The sequence below is a fragment of the Podarcis filfolensis genome (assembly GCF_964270895.1).
Source record: "Podarcis filfolensis genome assembly, chromosome: 7".
Lineage (NCBI taxonomy): Eukaryota > Metazoa > Chordata > Lepidosauria > Squamata > Lacertidae > Podarcis > Podarcis filfolensis.
In genome coordinates this window covers 12,858,470-12,881,848 of record NC_139603.1, presented here as the reverse complement: position 1 = coordinate 12,881,848, position 23,379 = coordinate 12,858,470, and the positions used below count along the sequence as shown (strand labels likewise).

General features: G+C 44.6%; 1 protein-coding gene across 6 annotated transcripts in view; it reads left to right on the top strand.

Moving 5' to 3' along the window:
• Positions 1–23,379, top strand: part of TRIO (trio Rho guanine nucleotide exchange factor) — a 268,089-nt gene that overhangs the window by 9,500 nt on the left and 235,210 nt on the right. Inside the window, exon 1 of one of the 6 annotated variants that reach the window (XM_083624563.1) lies at positions 14,616–14,685. The exons of the other annotated variants lie outside the window; for them this stretch is intronic. Within the exon in view, the coding sequence (XP_083480689.1) occupies positions 14,631–14,685 (55 nt within the window). The 5' untranslated portion in view covers positions 14,616–14,630. Of the gene's footprint in view, positions 1–14,615; positions 14,686–23,379 lie in introns of those variants that run through there. 6 annotated transcript variants of the gene reach the window in all.

Here is a 23,379-nt window from a genome sequence, read left to right as displayed (position 1 = left end):
TAGTATAAAATAATAATATCAACATATAAAAGGTAAACAGAAATCCACTCAACAGTTACAATAAATAATATCTAAACTATGATCAATAAAACAATGGCAAGCCAAAGTACATGAAACAATACAATACACATTGAGAAGCAGAGACTAGAGAGTAGACTAAGGCAGGTGGAAGGAGGCCTTGCCTGATGGAGTCTCTTCCCTCATGATTCTTTTTTTTTTGGGGGGGGGGACAACGACTTCCTTCCTCAATATAACCTTTCGTCTGCAATACTGCACTTTGTCCTGCTCACCATGAGATGCTGCTATTACTGTTAATATTACAGTGGTACCTCGGGTTACAGACGCTTCAGGTTACAGACTCCGCTAACCGAGAATTAGTCCCTCGGGTTAAGAACTTTGCTTCAGGATGAGAACAGAAATTGCGTGGAGGCAGCGGGAGGCCCCATTAACTGAAGTGGTACCTCAGGTTAAGAACAGTTTCAGGTTTAAGAACGGACCTCCGGAACGAATTAAGTTCTTAACCAGAGGTACCACTGTATTATTAATAATAGTTTATTAGCTGTCCTCCACTCTAACTTCCAAGGGTGGGTTGCAACAATTTAAAGCATACAACACAAAAAATGGTTTAAAACAAATTACAATCACAAGAATAGGGTGGGTTCTAAACATTTATATTTCAGGGCTCTTTGGGTAAAGAAGTGTGTGTGTCACTCTCATGTCAATTCCATCTTTTATTGTAAGCACTGACATCCAGTTTTGTTTTGTTTTCTTCAGTTTACATGGTTGCGTCCTGCCTTTTAGAAATTCCCCACAAAGCAGCATTCTAGCATTCTTTGATTCAGCTCCCCTTTGATTTCTCATTAGGTTTCAGTTTTGTCTGTGGCTCTTTTCTTGTTAAGGCAAAGATCTCGTGTTCCACATCCTTTTTTCTCTGGCCTCTTCCTGTGCCTGGAATGGTTGTTCTGAACATATTTTACCGTATTTAAAAATGACGTTTCCAATTTATCCAAATTGAATCTTTTTGAACATGCCACCCTTGATACTGCTAAGAAATTAAAATTACGAGGATGTCATAGATGCACTCTGCCATCAAATTCCACTGTTGAATATTAATACAGTACATCATTTTGCAAACTGCTGATTTATTCCCTTCTAAACTACAAATGGAATTTTCTACTTGGGCCAAAAAAGCAGAAATTGACCCGCCCAAATATGAAATGCAACCAACACGTTATCTGCAGTTCACTATGATATTCCAGTCCTTGCAACCCTTCTGAGCTTTTGAGCCTTTTTGGAGATAAAGGGTGGGCTTTTAGTCACAGGACAACTTGGCGCTTGGTTACATGAATTCTAAGGACACGGGTGGCGCTGTGGGTTAAACCACAGAGCCTAGGACTTGCCGATCAGAAGGTCGGTTGTTCGAATCCCCGCGACGGGGTGAGCTCCTGTTGCTCAGTCCCAGCTCCTGTCAACCTAGCAGTTTGAAAGCACGTCAAAGTGCAAGTAGATAAATAGGTACCACTCCGGTGGGAAGGTAAACGGCGTTTCCGTGCACTGCTCTGGTTCGCCAGAAGCAGCTTAGTCATGCTGGCCACATGACCCGGAATCTGTACGCCGGCTCTCTCGGCCAATAAAGCGAGATGAGCGTAGCAGCCCTAGAGTCCACGACTGGATCTGGTTCAAGTAAGTTTACCTTACTTGAATTCTAGAAGAGATTTCAAAGTCAGGAAATTCTGAGAAGGTTAGAGTAGGGTGCCATATGTCATGCTAGAGTTCTTCCTAGCACATTATAACGAAAGGCTGCAGGTGTGTGAATAATGCTGGAATCTTTCTTGAATGTGCAGGGAATTTTTTTTGTATATCATGGGACATTCTACTGGGATGTGCTAAGTTCAACCAAAAACGATAATTCTCAAGAAAGAAGTGTCCACGAAATGTCACACTAGTGCGAACAAATTGGGGATTTCTAGTAAATGGTAAGAAACCAAAACTGCTGTTGAACAAGTCTTGAGAGATTTGAGGTGGTGGAGCAATTATTTTGATCTCTCGCAGCTTCATGAACCATGGTTTATGTAGTGGGAGACAAGCATCAGGACTTCTCCCATGATCCTCCACCTCATGTCCTGGAACTTTATCCCTGACTTTTATTAATCCACGGTTGCTGTTACTATCTGAACTGTGAACTATTGCTTAATCTTGGGTAGCAAACCAGGATAAGTCAGCCGATACGCGAGTGAAGGGGAAGAACACTTGAACCCAAAACTTGTTCGTAGCTTCAGGAACGGCACTTAACTGTTTTGTCAATGCAGACAAAACACATACCAGGGAACTAATTGGTTTGCGAAGCTGGGAAAGATCACCCAGACAATACCAACATGTGATTTTGTAAGAAAACTCTGGAAAGAATTGGGATGCGGCTGTGTTAGACCTGTGAAGGCAGCCCCAAGTGTACCACCCTAAACTATGGAGGAAGGGTGGAACAAAAAAAGCAGTGCCATTAATCTAGAGTGTAAATAAGGTCACTGGGCACCTTGTAATTTTACTTTTCCAATTCTTGAAGTGAGGAGAAGCCGCCATCTTGCGGGATTTCTGTCCTCCAAGGCTACGCTTCTCATGAGTAGAGCCAGATTGTCGCCTGAACGGGCTCTTTGTGGCAAAAGGGATGGCTTGGAAGAGGAGCTATGGGAAAGCATAGCCTACTTTTTATGAGCCCAGTCATGTGACCGTTACATCACCATGTGGAGTTTTGAGCCTAGCTATGTGGCTGTTGCATCACAAGAGGAGTGGGTGGGGCTACAGCAGGTTGAGTTTTTCAGCCATCTTTCTCTAGCCTAGTGAGCACTTGGTCACTTGCTTACATTGGGGTGAACCCCCATGGGATTCACCACTCCAGCAAAGGACCAGGGCTACTGCTGGCCTGACACTCGGGGAAGACACCAAGGAACCATGTACTTCAATGAGGGGCACATGCTTTTCAGGCTCAATTGTGGACATCTCTGTTTACTTGGTTTTCAGTCATCTTGCGCAACTAGAAAATGTGAGCATTGCATAGTTTATTTCTAACCTCTCTTTTTCTTCTTCAAGGAAAGGCTTGGATATCTTTTTGAAATAATTCTAAATGGTTCTTCATCCCAACAGATTCCCTCAGTGGTGAACAATAATAAGTATTCAATAGAAGCAAAATGTGATTCATCATAAAACAATAAAAGCTAAAAGGCAGCAGCAAAAAGCAAGCACTGTGTGCAAGACAAATGGAGCCCCTTTAAAATGCCCGAGTAAGCAAGAAAATCTTAACCTGGCATCTAAAATATTGTAATATTTTTGCCAGTTGAGCCTCCCATGGGAGAGTTTTCTAGAGCTGAGGTTCCATCTCGGGAAAGGTCCTCTCCTTGTTGGGAACATATTGCAGATCAGCAAGCGATGGAACCTGGGGAAAGGCCTTAGCTGAACATCTTAATGCGTGAGCAGGACAAACATGGGATGAACTATATGGATCCCAAGCTGTTTAGGACATTAAAGCGAAGGATCAACACTTTGAATTGCGCCTGGAAGCAGATTGGCACCCAGTGTTATTTTTTGAGAACTGGAGTTATACAGCTCCATCTATGCACAGAAACATTTGGATGGACTGAAGCTTTTAAGCCATCTTCAAGGGCAGCCCCAAGCATAATCCATTACAGTAGTTCAACTGGGTGGGCACCAGAGTATGGCTCACCAGAGTATGGCATTTAGCAATCCCTACCCAGGAATTATAAGCGTACACAACTGTTCAGTTCTGTCGGTGGCTGTTGGTTACAATAGTCCCAAACAAATACCGTACTTTACTGTCTATAAGATGAGGTTTTTTTCTTTAAAAATCATGTTAAAAATTGGAGGTAGTCTTATACATGGGTAGTGCATTGTGGGGACGTGGGATTGGTGGCTGCAACGAGTCGGAGAATGTTATTGGTGGCTGCGTCAAGGGGCTGCTCTGATTGGCTGTGGTTGCGACAATTGAGCGGTCGATTTGCTGCTTTTTTCGGCGAGGGGACAGAGGATAGGTGGGTTTTGCAATGCCGGCAGCGGCGGATTAAGGAACATATGAATTTTCCCCCAAATAAATAGGTTACCTCAATAGCCTTGGTGCATTTCTGTGGATGGCGTTGCACAGTTAAAAATAAATCTAATTGAAGCTTTTGCGTGGCCATTTGAGTGTGCCAAGTACAGTAGTACCTCGGGTTAAGTACTTAATTCGTTCCGGAGGTCCGTTCTTAACCTGAAACTGTTATTAACCTGAAGCACCACTTTAGCTAATGGGGCCTCCCGCTGCTGCCGCGCCACCGGAGCACGATTTCTGTTCTCATCCTGAAGCAAAGTTCTTAACCCGAGGTACTATTTCTGGGTTAGCGGAGTCTGTAACCTGAAGCGTATGTAACCTGAGGTACCACTGTACATGCAAGGCACTGAGGCAAATGGCTGATTAATTAGCCAGCCTCCTGTGCTGAAAGCTACTCCCTTCTGGCGGGCAGGGAGTTTTTGCAAAGTCTTGCACGCAAGGTTGGAGCAGACCTGGCGACACTTCGCCCGATCCCCCTCGGAAGCATGCGCTTTTCTTTTCCCTGTTTTTAACGATGACCCCTAATTAGCGCCTTTTCCCCAGCCCCAGGGAGGAGGAGGGGAGCATGAGGCACATTTGGACGCACAGGTAGAAGTCTCCCGCATGCAGCGCTCGTGCAGGGTTTTTGAGAGGGTTGCTTTGCGATGGCTTTTACAGTCCCAGTGAGTCCGAGGCTGGACCAAGGCAGGAGGGGGGAAAGGAGGGTGAAGCAACGGTGGCAAAGCGAGAGGCTCAAAGCGTGGGCTGCACGCCTTGAGCGACCACGTCGGGTAAAGCTCAACAACTTTGGGGAATCTTCCCATTTTCTAATTTTTTAGTCCCCCAAAATATACAAGGGGGTGTCTTATAGACGGGAAAGTATGGTAACCGGTGTTCAGAGGCCAATAAGCAGAGGCCAATAAGCAGATGCTAAACTGCCTCGGCTCAATATACCTGAAGGAGCATCTCCACCCCAGTCCCCACTCCAGCCCAGATGCTGAGGTCCAGCGCCAAGGGCCTTCTGGCTGTCCCCTCATTGTGAGAAGCAAAGCTACAGGGAACCAGGCAAAGGGCCTTCTCGGTAGTGGCGCCCACCCTGTGGAACCCCGCCTCCCATCAGGTGTCAAAGAGATAAACAACTATCTGACTTTTAGAAGACATCTGAAGGCAGCCCTGTTCAGGGAAGTTTTTAATGAGTGACATTTTAGTGTGTTTTTGGTCTTTGTTGGAAGCCGCCCAGAGTGGCTGGGGAGGCCCAGCCAGATGAGCGGGGTACAAATAATAAATTATTATTATTATTATTATTATTATTATTATTATTATTATTATTTCTAGGGGCTGAGAATCTATGTTACCTTATGAGCTTCTCAAGGAAATCTTAGCAAGGGCCTCTATCTAGAGTCATATAGTGGGAATTAGTGTTTGATTCAGCAAGGAAATTCTTTAAGTTCTAAACAGAAATCTAAAGCCAGTTCTTTTTGTGTAACTTTTATTATTTAGAAAGCTTGAGGTGCTTCCCTCCCACCCCTAATTAAAACAGGGATTGGTGTGCGAGTCGGAACTGCGAGGGGGAAAAAATAAAATGGTGCTTCTGTTAATGCTTCTGAAACGACAAGTTGTGTTTTACCAGAAATCTCCTGCAGAGAATTATTAGCACTTCATTTTTATATTTCTGGGAAGCGTATATCTGTGTGGATGCCTTCCAAAAACATTAACTCTTTAGGAAGAAAAACCTGTTGTGGTTTTCATTATCAATAGGGGAAAACATTTTGGATCTTCAGAGCAGAGCTTGGGCCTGTTTCTTACTGTGAGGGGTTGCTGCGGTGAGAAGGAGGATGCTAGGCTAGATGTGCTGTTGTTGTGATCCATCTGGCTCGTAATATCTGTATCCTGGTTCTGGTCTTGTATGTCTTCTTCAGCCTGAAAGTTCTCACATCCCAGAATGTTCCTCCACATGGAAAATTGCTTCTTGCTTTTTCTTCAGGGGTCTGCAGAGGGTTCCGCCTGGGTGGGAGAGCTGTCCAGAGACCAGGGGCCATAGCAAAGACCCGCTTCCATGTTGCTTCTAGATGGAACATTTAGTGGAGTCTCCTTTGATGATCTGGGTGACCACAAAGGTGTCTCTTGGGGAAGGTGGTCCCACTCAACCCCCTGGTTCCAAGTTGTTCGTGTGTGTTACTAGCAAGAGATGGAAAGAAGATAAAGTCCCGTCCGGAGAAGAATGGCAGATTAAGTTGATGGATTATGCCGAAATGGCAAAAATGACCGGAAGAATCAGAAATCAGGAATTTTAATCAATGATAAATTATTTCCCCATTCTCTATCTTAAGAACCATTGTAAACAGTTAAAATTATCATTAGAATTGGAATAACACTTGTAGTTTAATGGTGGATTTTGGATATAATGGAGATGTAAAAGATTTGGATTATTATAAAAGATGCAGGAGATAATGACTAACAATAGGACCCACAAAGGGGAGGAGGGAAGTCCAGGAGATCCTTTGGAATCTTGTTTTTATGTTGTATGTTGAAGATGTGATTGTAAAACTAATTTGAAAAGCCACTGCATTCTGAACTAGCTCTAGCTTTCAAACCATGCTCAGGAGTTCATTACATTATTCCAGTTGCAAAGTTCCCAGTGTGCTACCGCAGTCGCTAAGCTCTCTCTGTCCAAGAAAGGGCGGTTGATGTGTCAACCAAAGGTGACCATCTATTCTCCTTTCCTAGTGACAATAGTGGAACCTGGAGAACCCACCCCCCAAAACCAAAGTACGGCCATTGGGAAACTCTCTAGCTCATTTCTTTGTGTGTAGAAGTTCCAGGTCTAATCTCCAGCATTTCCAGGCATCAATTCAGGTCACGCATAGGGGTTTGGGATTCCGATGTTACAGACAAGTAGAACTGGTTGTCATCAGCATTCGAAATTCGCCAGGCGCATTTTGCACTTGGCCACTTGCGACCAAGTGAAAGATGCACGGTGTCTGACTCCGTCTCCACCACCTGGGGATCGTTGGATGTTGACTGTTTTCACACACTAGCAACGCATCCTGTAGAATTCTACCCTTTATGTTTTATCTGCGCAATCAGAATGAATTTCAGGAACCAAAAAGTATTGAAAAAGTCGAGTCGTCTAGCCCCAAAATGGCAACCAAGCATTCCATTTTGGTGATTGCAACCCTGATTTAAGGAGCCATTTGGCGCCTAGCTTATATACCTGAGTTTCTAGTCCTGCATCATTGTACAGTGATATCTTGGTTCTCAAACTTAATCCGTTCTGGAAGTCCATTCCAAAACCAAAGCGTTCTAAAACCAAGGTGTGCTTTCCCATAGAAAGTAATGCAAAACGGATCAATCTGTTCCAGACTTTTAAAAACAACCCCTAAAACAGCAATTTAACTTGAAGTTTACCATCTAATGAAACGGTTGATCCATAAAATGAAAGCAATAATCAGTGTACTGCACTATAAAATAAATAAGACAGTATTGTAGATGATAAAAATAAAAATTGTTATTTTTTCTTACCTGCACTGATGATAGTTATTGTTTGGATGGGGGGCTTTTATCCATTTCTGCAGTCACACAATCAAATCAATCAGTAGCTGAACTGGGTTCCACACAGTCACAAAAACAAATTAACCAAAAAAGCCTCAAAAACAAAAGCGCAAAATAAATAGCAAAAACAAAAGCACCAAACTTAATCCGTTCTGGAAGTCCGTTTGACTTCCGAAATGTTTGAAAACCAAGGAGCAGCTTCCGATTTGTGCAGGCGCCCCGGAAACAATAGCCGACAGCCGCATTGGACATTCAGCTTCCGAAAAACGGAGTTTTCGGTGTTTGGGAACCAAGGCGTTTGAGAACCATGGTACCACTGTACTCCAAAAATCTCCTAATGACAGCTCCCTGCATCTTAATATTAGATAGCACCTGAGTTATAACAGTGCAATACCTTTAACAGCCACACTGTACCATCAAGGTCTGTATTAGCTCCAGTTATCCCTCTTTGCCGGTCCCCCATCCCACTTTCCTTGAGAAGGATGGGGAAATTGGCAGTCAACCCATTGCAAGTCAGAACTAAAATTTAGGAGGGGTTTAGGCTTAGTTTATAATGGGACCTTCCACTTCCAAAATTTGCCATCATCTGTATTGGCAACTGTTTTCTTATTTTCCCCACATGATAACGTCTAGTTTGAGTCTTTCCTATGGATACTTTGCTTACTGGCAAGCGACCCAATCAAAAGCATTGTGAAAATGAAGGATTCTGTTGCATATTGTACCGCTTTTCTCAATGGGATGCAAAAAGAAGAAAGTGTTGTTGTTGTTGTTGTTGGTTAGTCGTTTAGTCGTGTCCGACTCTTCGTGACCCCATGGACCAGAGCATGCCAGGCACTCCTGTCTTCCACTGCCTCCCGCAGTTTGGTCAAACTCATGCTGGTAGCTTCGAGAACACTGTCCAACCATCTCGTCCTCTGTTGTCCCCTTCTCCTTGTGCCTTCCATCTTTCCCAACATCAGGGTCTTTTCAAGGGAGTCTTCTCTTCTCATGAGGTGGCCAAAGTATTGGAGTTTCAGCTTCAGGACCTGTCCTTCCAGTGAGCACTCAGGGGTGATTTCCTTAAGAATGGATAGGTTTGATCTTCTTGCAGTCCATGGGACTCTCAAGAGTCTCCTCCAGCACCATAATTCAAAAGCTTAAGGGACCCCAATATTCGCCCTCCCTGCCCAGCCTGTTTTCTGTGAAACATAGGTAGGGAGTTCTCTGACGCAGCTAAACTTGAAGTTTTAAATGGAAGTAGGTAGGAAGAAGGACTGTGATTCAGTTTGCTACCAGCCCCTGGAAAGCTGAATCACTTTGTTCAGGAAAAATGCTGCATGACTAGGAAGTGATTCATAGTGCTGGTGACTTCCTTGCAGCTCTGGTTTGGATGCTCACTATTATAGAAGGAGAAAAGGGGGGACTGGAAGGGGAGGAAAACCTGGGTTGAAAAAGAGACTCCAGTTTGCACCTTTAGACTGCACGAGCTATTCTGTTTTTTTTGTTGCTGGGGGAAGTGGGCAACGCTTTCTTTCACACAGGGGTGGAAATGAGTCAGTGCAGCCAGGTAGGGAACATGCAAGCTGACTTTTGGCTAGTGGGAGTGTATCTGCGACACCAGCCCACCTTTCAATAATATGAGTGCCTTAAGAACTGTGATTTTTCCAGACCAGATGGCTTTTTGGGTTGGGCTTTTATTATTACACGTCTTTCAGGCTTTCTTTTTTTTTTAGTGTTTTGTGCTAGGTTAGGGTGGGTCCTAAATTCCACTAGCCGCAGTGCTTTTGTTCTAGAAAAAAATGGTGGTGGTGCTGCATACCCTTGCGTTGAGTTGAGTTGAGTTGGTGGTGGTGCTGTGCTCTAAACCACTGAACCTCTTGGGCTTGCCGATCAGAAGGTCGGCGGTTTGAAACCCTGTGATGCGGTGAGCTCACGTTGCTCTGTCCCAGTTTGAAAGCGCACCAGTGCAAGCAGATAAATAGGTACTGCTGTGGCGGGAAGATAAATGGTGTTTCTGTGTGCTCTGGCTTCCGTCATGGTGTTCCTTTGTGCCAGAAGCGGTTTAGTCATGCTGGCCACATGACCCGGAAAGCTGTCTGCGGACAAACACCAGCTCCCTCGGCCTGAAAGCGAGATGAGCGCTGCATACCTTTAGTCACCTTTGACCGGACTTAACCGTCCACGGATCCTAGCTTTACCTTTTACCCTTGAGTACCCCCAGAAAAAAACCACTGCAGCAAACACTCTGTGAGGTGAGTGAGGCTGAGAGACTTCAGAGAAGTGTGACTAGCCCAGCAGCTGCATGTGGAGGAGCAGAGACGTGAACCCAGTTCACCAGACTACGAGTCCACCGCTCTTAACCACTATGCCATGCTTGGCCTGGTTGTTGGGTCCTGCTCGCTCCATTACGTGATTGTGATAACTTGAGGAGATAATGACTGAAGGGGGCTTATGAAGCTCACCAAGTGGCTTTGGGCCAGCCACCGTCTCATGGCTTGACCTAAACCTTGATGGTTGTGAGCCTAAAATGGGACAATCGTTTTGGACACTTTCCTGAGCTCCTTGTAGAAAGAGCAGGTTAGGAACAGGATACATTTGTACGTGTGCATTTGTCTGCTGCCCTTTTTGCATGCGACGAAAACATCAGCATTTGGTCTGACTAAGAGGAACATAATGTATGTCTGGCTTTAATCTGGTCGCTCATGTCAGAAAGCAATTTCTTCACCAGGTTGGCTGCAGATAGGAGCAAACTACTGTCCTGGGTCCATGAATTAAAGAGTCTGGCTCCAACTATAAAAGGGCGGGGTGGGGAAAACAAAATAGTTTCATAGCTCCTACAGCTAAGTGCCTACTCAGTCGCTTTGACCATGGAGGTGGAAAAGCCAGGTGAGATGTGGTCCAGGAACGAGCCCCTTTGTCTGCCTAAGGACAGGTCTTGTTCTCTTCACCCCTTTAGGGGAAGTGTTGAGGTAGAACTCCCTACAGTGATGAGCTTTCTAGGATCTCTTCCTGATAGATTGATCTGCTGTGGGTGGGAATACTGTTACTTGACATTAGCTCTTGCCTGATGTCTGGAGAGGAAAGTGCTGCTGCACTTGAGTCCTGCTAATGGACTTCCTATAGTCATCTACGCCAGTGTGGTGTAGTGGTTAAGAGCGGTAGACTCGTAATCTGGGGAACTGGGTTTGCGTCTCCGCTCCTCCACATGCAGCTGCTGGGTGACCTTGGGCCAGTCACACTTCTCTGAAGTCTCTCAGCCTCACTCACCTCACAGAGTGTTTGTTGTGGGGGAGGAAGGGAAAGGAGAATGTTAGCCGCTTTGAGACTCCTTCGGGTAGTGATAAAGCGGGATATCAAATCCAAACTCTTCTTCTTCCTTTGTGAACTCAGGATGGGCCACTTTCCTGATCTGTCAAGCAGTTCTTACATTCTACTTTGCAGCAAGAAACAAGGAGGGCTCCAGATTCAAGGTGCTGATCTTCCTAGGACAGAACCCTTCCATCCTTGATTTCATGTCCCTTCTGGACCACACAGGGGCCTGTGAATGTCCTCAACCAGCTTGCTACTGGTGAATGTTTTTTAATCTGGCGAGATGAGCTCAGTGCAACATTGGGTAGGGCTAGGCGATATCTGGTTTTCAACATTGCGATCTATCACCAGCTAAACATCGCGATACACTGATATATCACAATGTTTGAAATAAGGATGGAGCTATGTAGATGCATTGTCTGGCTTCCTGATTCGCGATATATTGCCAGGTCAGGAATTTCGAAACCGATATCAGGATATGGACTTCAGACCAGTTTTGGACGATATATTGGTGTATTGCCCAGCCCTAATATTGGGTAGAGTTCATGTCCTCAAGACTTTGGAGAAATGCAAGGGATCTTCCTTCCAAAATAGCAGTAAAGTAGTGAGGGAGTTTCTAGATCTCAGCATGGCATCTAGGGGGAAGACTTTGTCCCCTTCTCAAGTGGTGGTGGGGAGGTGGCAGGGTTCGTGATGAGTGTAAGTTTTAGCGGACTACCAGGGCCAGCAACTCATTCTCCATACAATAAGACAAATCTGTGTTCAGGAGGCTCAGACCCAAGAGAAGGTAGGTCCCTGGAGATTTAACTCCCCTACAGGGATCAGTCTGTCTCAGTGTGAGAAATCCTCTTTCCCTGCCACAGTGTGTGGAAAGGTTTTTGCCGGGTAAAACATACCATTTAGGCTTGATGAATGAAAATAGCTACTAAGGTTTAAAAGGAGACGAGGATTCCTTGAACTTCAGCTGTTAGCTCTGATTGCTGTGCTTTGCTTGTTATGTGGTTCAGAGCACACAAATGGACTGCGGAATGTAGAACGAAAGCATTAAAGGCATTGGGGGAGGAGCTGCTGGAAAGATTAATATAATAATATTAATAATAATCCCACAACCCACCCACTTGCCTGTTAGATGTCTGGGAGAATACCTACAGCAAGCAAAAGGATTATGAAAGATGGGCAGTGTTTTACCGTGAGATGAAAGGTTTAAAGAGATAAGATTCTGAAGCGACCGGCCTTGTTTATCCAGGCTAGTCCCTATTAAGTTGCAAGCCCATCCATTAGTGTGATATGTCCAGTAAAGACAACTGTATGGGAAGAATGTCTCAGATGCTTAGTGTGCAGTTTAGGAGACAATATAGCTTTTGTGTGTTAATGGCTTTCGGAACTGGCTTGCCAAATAGCTACACGACTAGAGATGAGAGTGTCTGGGGGAATAAAACAAAAAGAATACCAGGATGCTTGTGTGTGAGAGAGAGGGGGGGGAGGGGGCATGTCTGTCTGCTTTCTCTGCTTACCCCTACCTTGCGAACCAGTGTTTGTAGAAATTATTTCATGTCACGGACATAAGAACCATTTTTCTGGAACATGACTAATCTCCAGGCTTACAATGTGTTTTTAATGCACTCACCATTTATGTGTGGAATAAGTTTTAGATACTAAAACATTGCTTTCCTCTCCAGACCCTTCTCTTCTCCTTTGTTATTGAAATGTTGAGTGTCCGGTGCTTGCTGTACATTTTTGCTCCTGAATCTATAAAGTCCCATATACACCGACATAGTAGCAGTCATACTGAATAGGCACCAAATGCTACAGGTTTGTGACTGGGGCTGCAATCGTATCCTGACCTACCTGGGAATAAACCCCATAGAAATCAGTGAGACCCACTTCTGAACAGCTGTGGCAAGGAGTAAGACTTGTGCTGTAAGCTTAGTCTTGCTGTAAAATAGTCCTTTTGTCTTAATTTGACGTGAGCAACTCCCTGGCATATGGGGCAGGGGGGGTGTATGTCAGACTTGGTACATCTCTCTCCCATTTACCCCAATGGCATTATGACTAGAAGGTAGATCCCATTTTTTATTCTCTACCTTGAAACGGGCAAAGCTCTTGGGTTCCCCTTTTGAAATGGTTTCTGTACTTTCCTGAGATATTTCCCTATTTCAAGAAAATGTATTTCTTGTTTCAGTATTCTTTAGTAGCTAACCGGTTCTTTAAAAATGCCCACTCATCCTGCATCTGGCTTCCTCCTAAGGAACTAGAAATGTGAAGGGAACAAAGCCTGTGTGTGTGTGTGTGTGTGTGTGTGTGTGTGTGTTCAAATGTGTAAAAATTGCTTATGTACAGGTGGCAGATCATTTGAAATGAAATACACCATCTTCTTAAGCTCCTTAGCGTAGCTTAATTTTGACAAAAGCTATTTATGTATGACCTTACTGCCCCCTTTTTATTCCGGAGGGAGGGAACTAGAAAATAATGGCTTTCCCATGTCTTCTGGGACAGATTTGCCCTGTTATCTATTGATTCACACTGTTTGGTCATGTAAAAACTGGACTAATACTGTGATTTTCACCTTCCTGAAGTTACTTCATCTTTGTGAACAAACAGAAAATCCTGGGAATTTTCTACCCCATTCCCAATTCTGAACCACAGTAAGGAGAATATGATCCAGATTCTTGGTATGTTCCCAGTTGATGTCAAGGAGAGGCACTTGAGGATTCTCTTTGGACCCCATTCAGTTATTTTTGGCTTGTAGTTTTGCTGCTTCTAATCAGAGCAGAATCCAAACTTCTGTTGTGTTTTAAAAAATGGAGGGGGTGAAGCATGCATACTCTCATCTATATTTTATGTGCTTTGTGGGTGAGGTACATAAACGCTATCTGGAAACTGAATTACCTTCTTTAGGTTACTTTGACATGCCAGTCTGGATTTAGCTGGTATTAAAACTGCATGGGGAGGTGGGGGAACATTATGGCTGCGTGGCAACACAACATCAACTGTGGTTTAGTGTTAACATGAACAAGCCTAAAGCTTAGGTGCTCCCCCATTCCTCTAGTTTGCCCACAACAAGGATATTGAAAGCTTTTGTGTCTACTTTTAATTAACTTCAATTCTGTGTTATGTCCAAACGTAGACAAAACTGTGGTTAGTATTTGCTTATGGCTTACTGAAACAAGCCAACTTCAAACTAGGATCTACAGAGTTTGGCTTGTTTTAACAAACCCTTGTTAATATTAACCACAGTTTAGGGTGTAACAGTAAACTGTGGTTAAATGAAAACACCACTTGTGGTTCCACCAGAAGAACAGAGAGGGTGGAGAGCACACAAGCCAGAGACATAACATGAAACAGCAGCTTAGCATCACATTCGAATCGGGTGATTGACCAGACTTGCGCTGGAACAAAAGTTCCCCTAACAGTAATCTGTACCTTGGATTATGACTTTGGCCTGCCTACATAAATGGAGCATCATATGAAAAAAACTGTTCCTGTACCACTTCAGAATGCAGATGTAGGATGTATAGTTAAAAACTGCTTTATGGAAGAAGCAGACAACAACAGTTTCCTTATGGATATTTATACTCTGTAAATGGCCCTGTAAGCTACAACTTAAATTCCCTAAGTGGGTGTGGGGTGGGAGGAGGAAATTTAAGAAATTGGTGAGGGAACAGGAAATGAGCAACTTGACTTACACCATATTGAGATTTGTTGAGTTTGGGGAATGAATTTCAGAAGTGAAGCCCTGCAGGACAGAGATTATGGCCTGGGATCTGAAGGTAAAGAGTATTAGTTCTGGGAGAAGTTTCCAACCAGAAATGTATCACCAATCCTTTGATTGCCTTGTTAGCATGGAACGAACGCCATTCGTGATTGCTGTTTTGCGATAATTTTTTCACAAAGTGGTTATGTGCCGATTGCGATTATCGTCACTTTTGTTTATATGTGTACAGTGGTACCTTGGGTTAAGTACTTAATTTGTTCTGGAGGTTCATACTTAACCTGAAACTGTTCTTAACCTGAAGCACCACTTTAGCTAATGGGGCCTGCTGCCGCGCCGCTGGAGCACACTTTCTGTTCTCATCCTGAAGCAAAGTTCTTAACCCAAGGTAATATTTCTGGGTTAGTGGAGTCTGTAACCTGAAGCGTATGTAACCTGAGGTACCACTGTACTGGCCTTCGTACGAGAGGAAATACTGAGGCGTTCTTCTCAAGACGTTCCATGTTCTGACTTAGTACATTTATTTAATTACTGTTTCGTCTAACTCAATAGCCTGAAACCTGAGGTTTTGAGGGTGGTTCTTCCTGTTCACTGATGCTATTGCTTACTGGTTTGTATGAAAAAGACCATTATCTGCCTTCCTCTGAAGATTCTGGCTGATTTCATCATGGCCGAGGACTGTTGTATTCTTTCATTTCCTTTTGGGCGTTGGGAGCGTTAGTTTGTTATCCAGCTTTGCCCAAACAAACCTTGTGCGTTGCTAAAAATAGGACACTCCGGGTGCCAACTTTCTCTTTGAGTCATGTCCTACACAGGTCATTCAAAAGAGGGAAACTTCTGTGAGAGAGAACGGGAGCAGCTGCAACTGTAGACTAATGACTTTGACATCGTTCTTGAACGCCTAAGTGTAAATGGTGTGCATCTGTTGGGTGTGGCCCTATTTTTGTAATCATTCATTGATTTAGTTATAAAAGGTAAAGGTAAAGGACCCCTGGACGGTTATGTCCAGTCAAAGGTGACTATGGGGTTGCAGTGCTCATCTCACTTTCAGGCTGAGGGAGCCGGCGTTTGTCCACAGACAGCTTTCTGGGTCATGTGGCCGGAATGACTAAACCGCTTCTGGTGGAATGGAACACTGTGATGGAAACCAGAGTGCATAGAAACGCTGTTTACCTTCCCGCCACAGCGGTACCTATTTTTCTACTTGCACTGGTGTGCTTTCGAACTGCTGGGTTTGCAGGATCTGGGACAGCAACGGGAGATCACCCCTTCGTGGGGATTCAAACCGCCAACCTTCTGATCGGTAAACCCAAGAGGCTTAGTGGTTTAGACCACAGCGCCCCCCTTTTCCCATGTGTGTGATAAATAGGTACTGCTGCGGCGGGAAGGTAAATAGAGTTTCTGTGCACTGTGGCTTCCGTCACGGTGTTCTGTTGCGCCAGAAGCAGTTTAGTCCTGCCGGCCACATGACCCGAAAAGCTGTCAGTGGACAAACGCCGGCTCCTTAGGCTTGAAAGCAAGATGAGCGCTGCAATCCCATAGTCGCCTTTGACTGGACTTAACCATCCAGGGGGTCCTTTATTTAGTTATATACCTGGACATCAAGGAGATAGGATGTTGTGGTCACAAATGCCGATTGCTGGATCTGGATGCTGGCCTTTTAGATCAAGAGGCAATTGTTCTTTCAATGGACTCTTAGAAGTGGGTACATTAGCTGTAAATCAGGGGTCAGCAACCCTTTTAAGCCATGGGCCGGTCCACCCTCCACCAGACCATGTGGTGGACTGGACTATATTTTGGAAAAAAACTAATGAACGAATTCCTGTGCCCCACAAATAACCCTGAGATGCATTTTAAATAAAAGGACACATTCTACCCATGTAAAAACATGCTGATTCCTGGACCATCCGCAGGCTGGATTGAGAAGGCGATTGGGCAGCATTTGGCCCCCAGGCCTTAGGTTGCCTACCCCTGCTGTAGATTATTTGTCGTTGAAGTGGCATCCTGGGGTCACTCGCACAGAATCCCCTCACTAACAGCACAATGATCCACATTTCTCTTTATTGCACACCTGGGACAGCAATAGTACACCTTTGCTGGGAGCAACCAGTGTTCATCATCTGCAGCCCAAGCTTCCTCAGAATACATTTTAAACCTTATAAACCTTTGCGGGGCGGAAGCATCTGTTCCCCACCGAGGTTCTTCTTCTGCACCTTTCACTTCAGCGCTATTCTCATCGATCTTCCCCTCACAGTTTTGCTTTCAGCCCTTCTGCTGGCTGGCAGGATAGGTGGACCTGGGGTCATGTAAACCTCACAAAGTGTGTGCCATCCAATTCTTTCCTGTGGGGTAGCTTCAGATATGAGGGTCAGCACCATAAACCCCTGGCTAACAGTTTAATTAGATTAACTCGCTTTGATCACTCAACCGGGGGTGAGTTTTAATTAGCTTTCAATCCTCTGTGTGTGCAGTTGTTTTGCTGTTCCCACACAATTTGTCTGTCTTGCCCTGTTTCTTGCCCACTTAATTCTCTGATGCAGATTGTCAAACCAGTTCTGCATTAAATCCATTTTTTCTCTTAACGCCATGTGCCTACTGTTCTGTTTTTACTGGAATGGTTTTACTTGTTCCTTTAGCTGTATTTTTTATTATTATTAATTACTGTACAGTGGTACCTCGGGTTACATACGCTTCAGGTTACATACGCTTCAGGTTACACACTCCGCTAACATAGAAATAGTGCTTCAGGTTAAGAACTTTGCTTCAGGATAAGAACAGAAATCGGGCTCCGGCGGCGCAGCGGCGGCGGCAGGAGGCCCCATTAGCTCAAGTGGTGCTTCAGGTTAAGAACAGTTTCAGGTTAAGTACAGACCTCCGGAACGAATTAAGTACTTAACCCGAGGTACCACTGTATTATATTATTGCAACCTGCCCTGAGATATGATGATGAAAGGCAGAAAAAGACATCTTATCTAGCAATAAATTGGTAGCTTTAAAACGACATTCTCCTTTCCAGGCTATCTGTTTTGCAGTTGAAACTTTTGAGGCTGACTTACCTATGTTACTTGAATGGGCTTGAAAAAAAGGACCCAGGGAAAGTAGGGAAAGGAATTGGGAGAAAGAGTTTTTGTAATGTATTGAACTTTCTGTGACAGCAAAAAAACCCCACTTCTGATAGTACGTATGGGAGAAGCGAAAGATGGGACAATTCCATCCTGACTGAGAAGACAACATTTAAATGGGACATCTTCTTTGTTCCCTTCATGCCTTCTCTCAGCCATCACAAAATATGGTGATGGCCCCTAATTAGATGACTTTAAAACAGGATTAAACAGTTTCATGAAGGATGATATTGTCAATAACAACAAGTTCCTCTTGAGGCTGAGAAGCAGTATGCTTTCCAATTCCAGTTGCTAGAGTGGGAAAGTGCTATTGTCGCCATATCCCGAGGCACCTTGTTGGTCACTATGGGGTGCTGGGCTAAATACCGTATTTTTCGCCCTATAGGACACACTTTTTCCCCTCCAAAAATGAAGGGGAAATGTGTGTGCGTCCTATGGGGCGAATGCAGGCTTTCGCTGAAGCCTGGAGAGCGAGAGGGGTCGGTGGGCACCGACCCCTCTCGCTCTCCAGGCTTCGCGGACCTGTCTGCAAGCAGCGGGAGCGCTCCTGCTGCTTGCGGAGAGTTGCCAGCATGCCGAAGCCTGCGCGCGCTGAGCTCAGCGGGCCCAGGCTTCGCGGACCTCTCCGCAAGCAGCGGGAGCCAGCGCTGGGCTCCCACGGCTTGCAGAGAGCTGCCTGTTTGGGGGCTGGGGTCAGGGGAAGCTTGGGCCTCCCCCGCCCCAGCCCCGCGCCTGGGGGGGAAAATAATTCCCCCCCCTTTATTCCCCCCCCCCCAAAACGAGGTGCGCCTTATGGGACGGTGCGTCCTATAGGGCGAAAAATACAGTAACATCTCATCTGATCTAGCAGACCTGCTATGTTGCAGCATGGTGGCTGTGGTTTTAGTTCTGTTGATTCATGATTAGAAGCAGTGGGTTCAGTTGTCCTCTGAGACTTAGGTTGGAGCGAACTGGTTTGAATTTTTTATTGTTATTATTTTAAAAAGTTGATGTGGTAAAATATATTAGTTTTGGTGTTTAGTTCTTAGAATCATAGAATTGTAGAGTTGGAAGGGACCCTGAGGTTCATCTAGTCCAGGGGTGAGCAAACTTTTTCAGCAGGGGCCCGGTCCACTGTCTCTCAGACCTTGTGGGGGGCTGGACAATATTTTGAAGAAAAAAAATGAACGAATTCCTATGCCCCACAAATAACCCAGAGATGCATTTTAAATAAAAGCACACATTCTGCTCATGTAAAAACACCAGGCAGGCCCCACAAATAACCCAGAGATGCATTTTAAATAAAAGGACACGTTCTACTCACGTAAAAACATGCGGATTCCCAGACCATCCGTGGGCCGGATTTAGAAGGTGATTGGGCCGGATCTGGCCCCCGGGCCTTAGTTTGCCTACCCATGATCTAGTCCCAACCCCCACAGTGCAAGAATATGCAGCTAGCCCATACGGGGATCGAACACACGAACGTGTGGTGCTACCAGCACCACACTCTAACCAAGTGAGCTCAAAGCACTTGGTATTCACTTCAGCCATCCTTAAAACAGCCCTGCAAAGTAGGTCGCTGTTATTCTCAGGAGACTGAATAGAGGGATGAGATTGAATGATGGCTTGCTTGGCATCACCTGGTGGCCCAGAAGATGCCTCCTCCTATCCCTTTTTTTGAAAATATTTTACAAAAACTAAATCATTCAGTACAGTGGTACCTCTAGTTATGAACTTATTTCGTTCTGGAGGTCCGTTCTTAACCTGAAACTGTTCGTAACAAGAGACGTGCTTTCGCTAATGGGGCCTCTTGCTGCTGTTGCGCCGCCGGCACACGATTTCCGTTCTCATCCTGGGGCAAAGTTCTCAACTCGAGATAACTCTTCCAGGTTAGCGGAGTTTGTAACCTGAAGCGTTTGTAACCTGAGGCGTTTGTAACTCGAGGTACCACTGTATTCTATTATTGCATCCATCAAAACTTGTTTACACTGTTGAATTTATCTTAATGCTGCCAGCGTTTTCAGCTGTACACAATTGTTTCCCATATATTCAATAAACGTTTTCCAATCTTCTCTAAACGTATGTTGTTCTTGTTCTCTTCTTCTATATGTTAAGTCTGCGAATTGTGCATATTCTGTCAACTTAAGTTGCCATTCTTCTTTGGTTGGGACTTCTCTCATTTTCCATTTTTGGGCTAACAAAACACAGGCCGCAGTAGTAGCATGCATAAACAACCTTTTTTGGCGCCTGGGGATTTCAGTCTGAATTATCCCCAACAGAAAGGACTCTGGGTGGTTTTTTTTTGGGGGGGGGGGAGTACTTTTAAACATTTTCCAGAAGACTCTTATTCCTTCTGCGGTTCAAAGAAACAGCACTCCCAATCTTTCCATACTGTGCTCCAGGGTGGAAATACTTATTTATTTACAGTGGTAACTCGCAAGACGAATGCCTCGTAAGACGAAAAACTCGCAAGACAAAAGAGTTTTTCGTTTTTTGAGTTGCTTCACAAGACGAATTTCCCTATAGGCTTGCTTCGCAAGACGAAAACGTCTTGCAAGTTTGATTTTCAATGCATTCCTATGGGAATCCGTGCTTCGCAAGACGAAAAATTCGCAAGACGAAAAAACTCGCAGAACGAATTAATTTCGTCTTGCAAGGTACCACTGTATATCACCCTTCCTCTCACAGAGGGGTAGGGTGGGTCATGCAGTAAAAAAACCCCAATTGCAGTGGTACCTCAGGTTACATACGCTTTTGGTTACAGACTCCACTAACGCAGAAATATTACCTCGGGTTAAGAACTTTGCTTCAGGATGAGAACAGAAATCGTGTGGCGGCGGCGCGGCGGCAGCAGGAGGCCCCATTAGCTAAAGTGGTGCTTCAGGTTAAGAACAGTTTCAGGTTAAGAACAGACCTTCAGAACGAATTAAGTTCTTAACCCGAGGTACCACTGTACGGTGAAACATAATAATAAAGAAATCCATTGCAGCAACTAAGCTAACAGTAATACTTCAAACCCTCTGTGTGTGTGTGTGTGTGTGTGTGTGTGTGTGTGTGTGTGTGTATACCCGTATTTTTCACTTTATAAGATGCACCAGACCACAAGAAGCACCTAGTTTTTGGAGGAGGAAAACAAGAAAAAAAATATTCTGAATCTCAGAAGCCAGAACAGCAAGAGGGATCGCTGCACAGTGAAAGCAGCAATCCCTCTTGCTGTTCTGGCTTCTGGGATAGCTGTGCAGCCTGCATTCGCTCCATAAGACGCACACACATTTCCCCTTCCTTTTTAGGAGGGGAAAAGTGAGTCTTATAGAGCAAAAAATACGGTCGGTGTGTGTGTGTGTGTGTGTGCGCGCGCGTGTGTGTATACACACACACACATATACATACACACTGTTCTGGAGGTTCCTGCAACCCTCTGGAGTAGATTTAGGGAGCTTGCAGGAAGGGAGATACATTATGCATGCTGAAATATTGCATTGGTGGAACATCTTGGTTGAATACCACCCATGAGAGACAGTTCTTCTTCCTGGTGGAAGAAATGGCTGATCTGGAACCCCAGACACCTTTCAGAAAACCCTGGCTTACTCCTTTAATTCACAGCTGGGTTCTTAAATCATAAGATGAGAATATCAGTGAAGGCCCTAACCCACCAACGGTCCATTTGTGTGGGGAGGAGGAGCTGCATCCCTGCACTGAAAGCTTGCCCTTAACTTGTATTTCTCAACCAAACGTGAGGCAGAATCTTTCCTTACGACCTCTGGAACTTGAAGCAGAAGTGAATTCCGAAAAGGCTCATTTGCTGCCTCCAAAACGGCCGCCTTCGTACACTTTGACATGTCGCCTCACTTCTGAGTCTTGTGTTTTTGGGAGTGGGTGGAGGCAAATGACGTTGGGCTTGCTGTTCGATAAATAGAAGTATTGAGACCCGGCCAAAACACGGGTCATAAGGGAAGTACTGAATCAGAAGCTCACTCCTAAATAAGGCGTCTGTTTTTAAAAACACAAACCTTTTGCCTCCCGTATCTGCTGCTCCTTGGATGGCTGAATCGCTCGTTTTTATACATGAGTAAAGTGTGACTGGTGCTGTGAATCATCATTTGTTAACTCTCCATATCTGGTCTGTGTTGAAACTTTGCTTGTAAAGACCTAGAGAAAGTCTTTGTGCCTGAGATTAAAAAACAAAAATCAAACCCATGCTCAAAACTCTCCCTGTTTTGAGTTGGTGAAAGAATCTTTCTTTTCGCAAAATCCTCTGAATCAATAATTGCTTATTTGCCTTGCTTCTGCTGTTCCCCATAAAGAAGCATTGTCTGTTTGGCATTTAGTGAAATAATCAATGCTGGGTATGTTTGAGTATCTCCAGCGAGGCGGCACAATTTGACGAACAGCCGTAAGGAAAACGGAAATATGAAACTTTCGGCGTAGCATTGCTCTGAAAAGGGTAGATTTTGATAATAACAATGAAAGGAAGTGTGCTTGTGTATGCATGTTTAGATTCCATTGTCCGTTGGTGGCGTTCAGTGAAGTTGGTGGGTTCTGAAACTTTTTGGAGGACAGCAGGCCTTGCGTCCAAGGGGAGATCTTGAGTCTCAGACTTCTTTCGTGAAAACGCCTCCCGTGAGGCAATGAGACAAATCGAGCTCTACGAGGGATGGGAACCTTTTTGATTTGAGGGCCATGTTTCTTCATGTGCCCATTTCTGTGGCGCATTGTGGCCAGAGGCAAACAATGGGTTGATCAACAGATGCAACTCCTCCTTTAGGTGACTTTCCAGCTATGCGGGAGTCAGATATTTCTACAGAGAGACACATCTCTCCTTGCCCTTATCCAGGCAAGCTAGAAACATGTTCGCGGTTCAGGGATGCATTCCTGGCAGGCAAAAAACAATTGAGGGCGGGGAGCAGGGCTGATGCGTATTGTTATTATTTTCACTGTTACATTATCTCGTTATTTCCTCCAGGAAGTTCAAAGTGGTGTGTAGGGTGTCTCCCTCCCCATGTTTTCTTCACAACAGCCGTGTGAGGTCGGTTGGGCTGAGAGACAGCGATTGGCCCAAGGTCATCCCAGTGAGCTTCATGACCATGTTGGGATTTGAACCCGTGTCTCTCGTGTTCCTAGTCTACACCCAGCTTGTGTTATCTCTGAGGAGATAGACCCACTGACTTGGAGGGTTTCCTCCCCTCTTCATAGTAAAGGTTCTCTGTGTGTTTGTGTACGAATGCAACAAAAACTAGGTTAAGATGGGTAAATGTTAAATTGTAGGTATAAAAGTGATGCAATTTTATGAATTGCACAACTAATACCTTCAGTATCTCTTTGTTGGGTATTATGGACACTAATGGGTTGGTGTCTGGTTTGTAATCAGTGTTGCCATGTACTTGGGTTTAATTTCTTTGGAAGAACTTGTATTAATTCATCTTGTATTTTTATGCTGAGATCTGTGGATGAAAATATCATTTAATAAAGAATAATATCTCATTTAATATAATGATGATGATATAAATGGTAGTAATATTCTTGGGCCCTGATCCCGGTGAAGTCAAGCTCCTGTTAGCAGCAATGAGACTTGAATTATTTTTATTTTTTTAAACAACTTTTATATATACCACTTGATGGTAAGACAACCTCTAAGGAGTTTAAAATATATT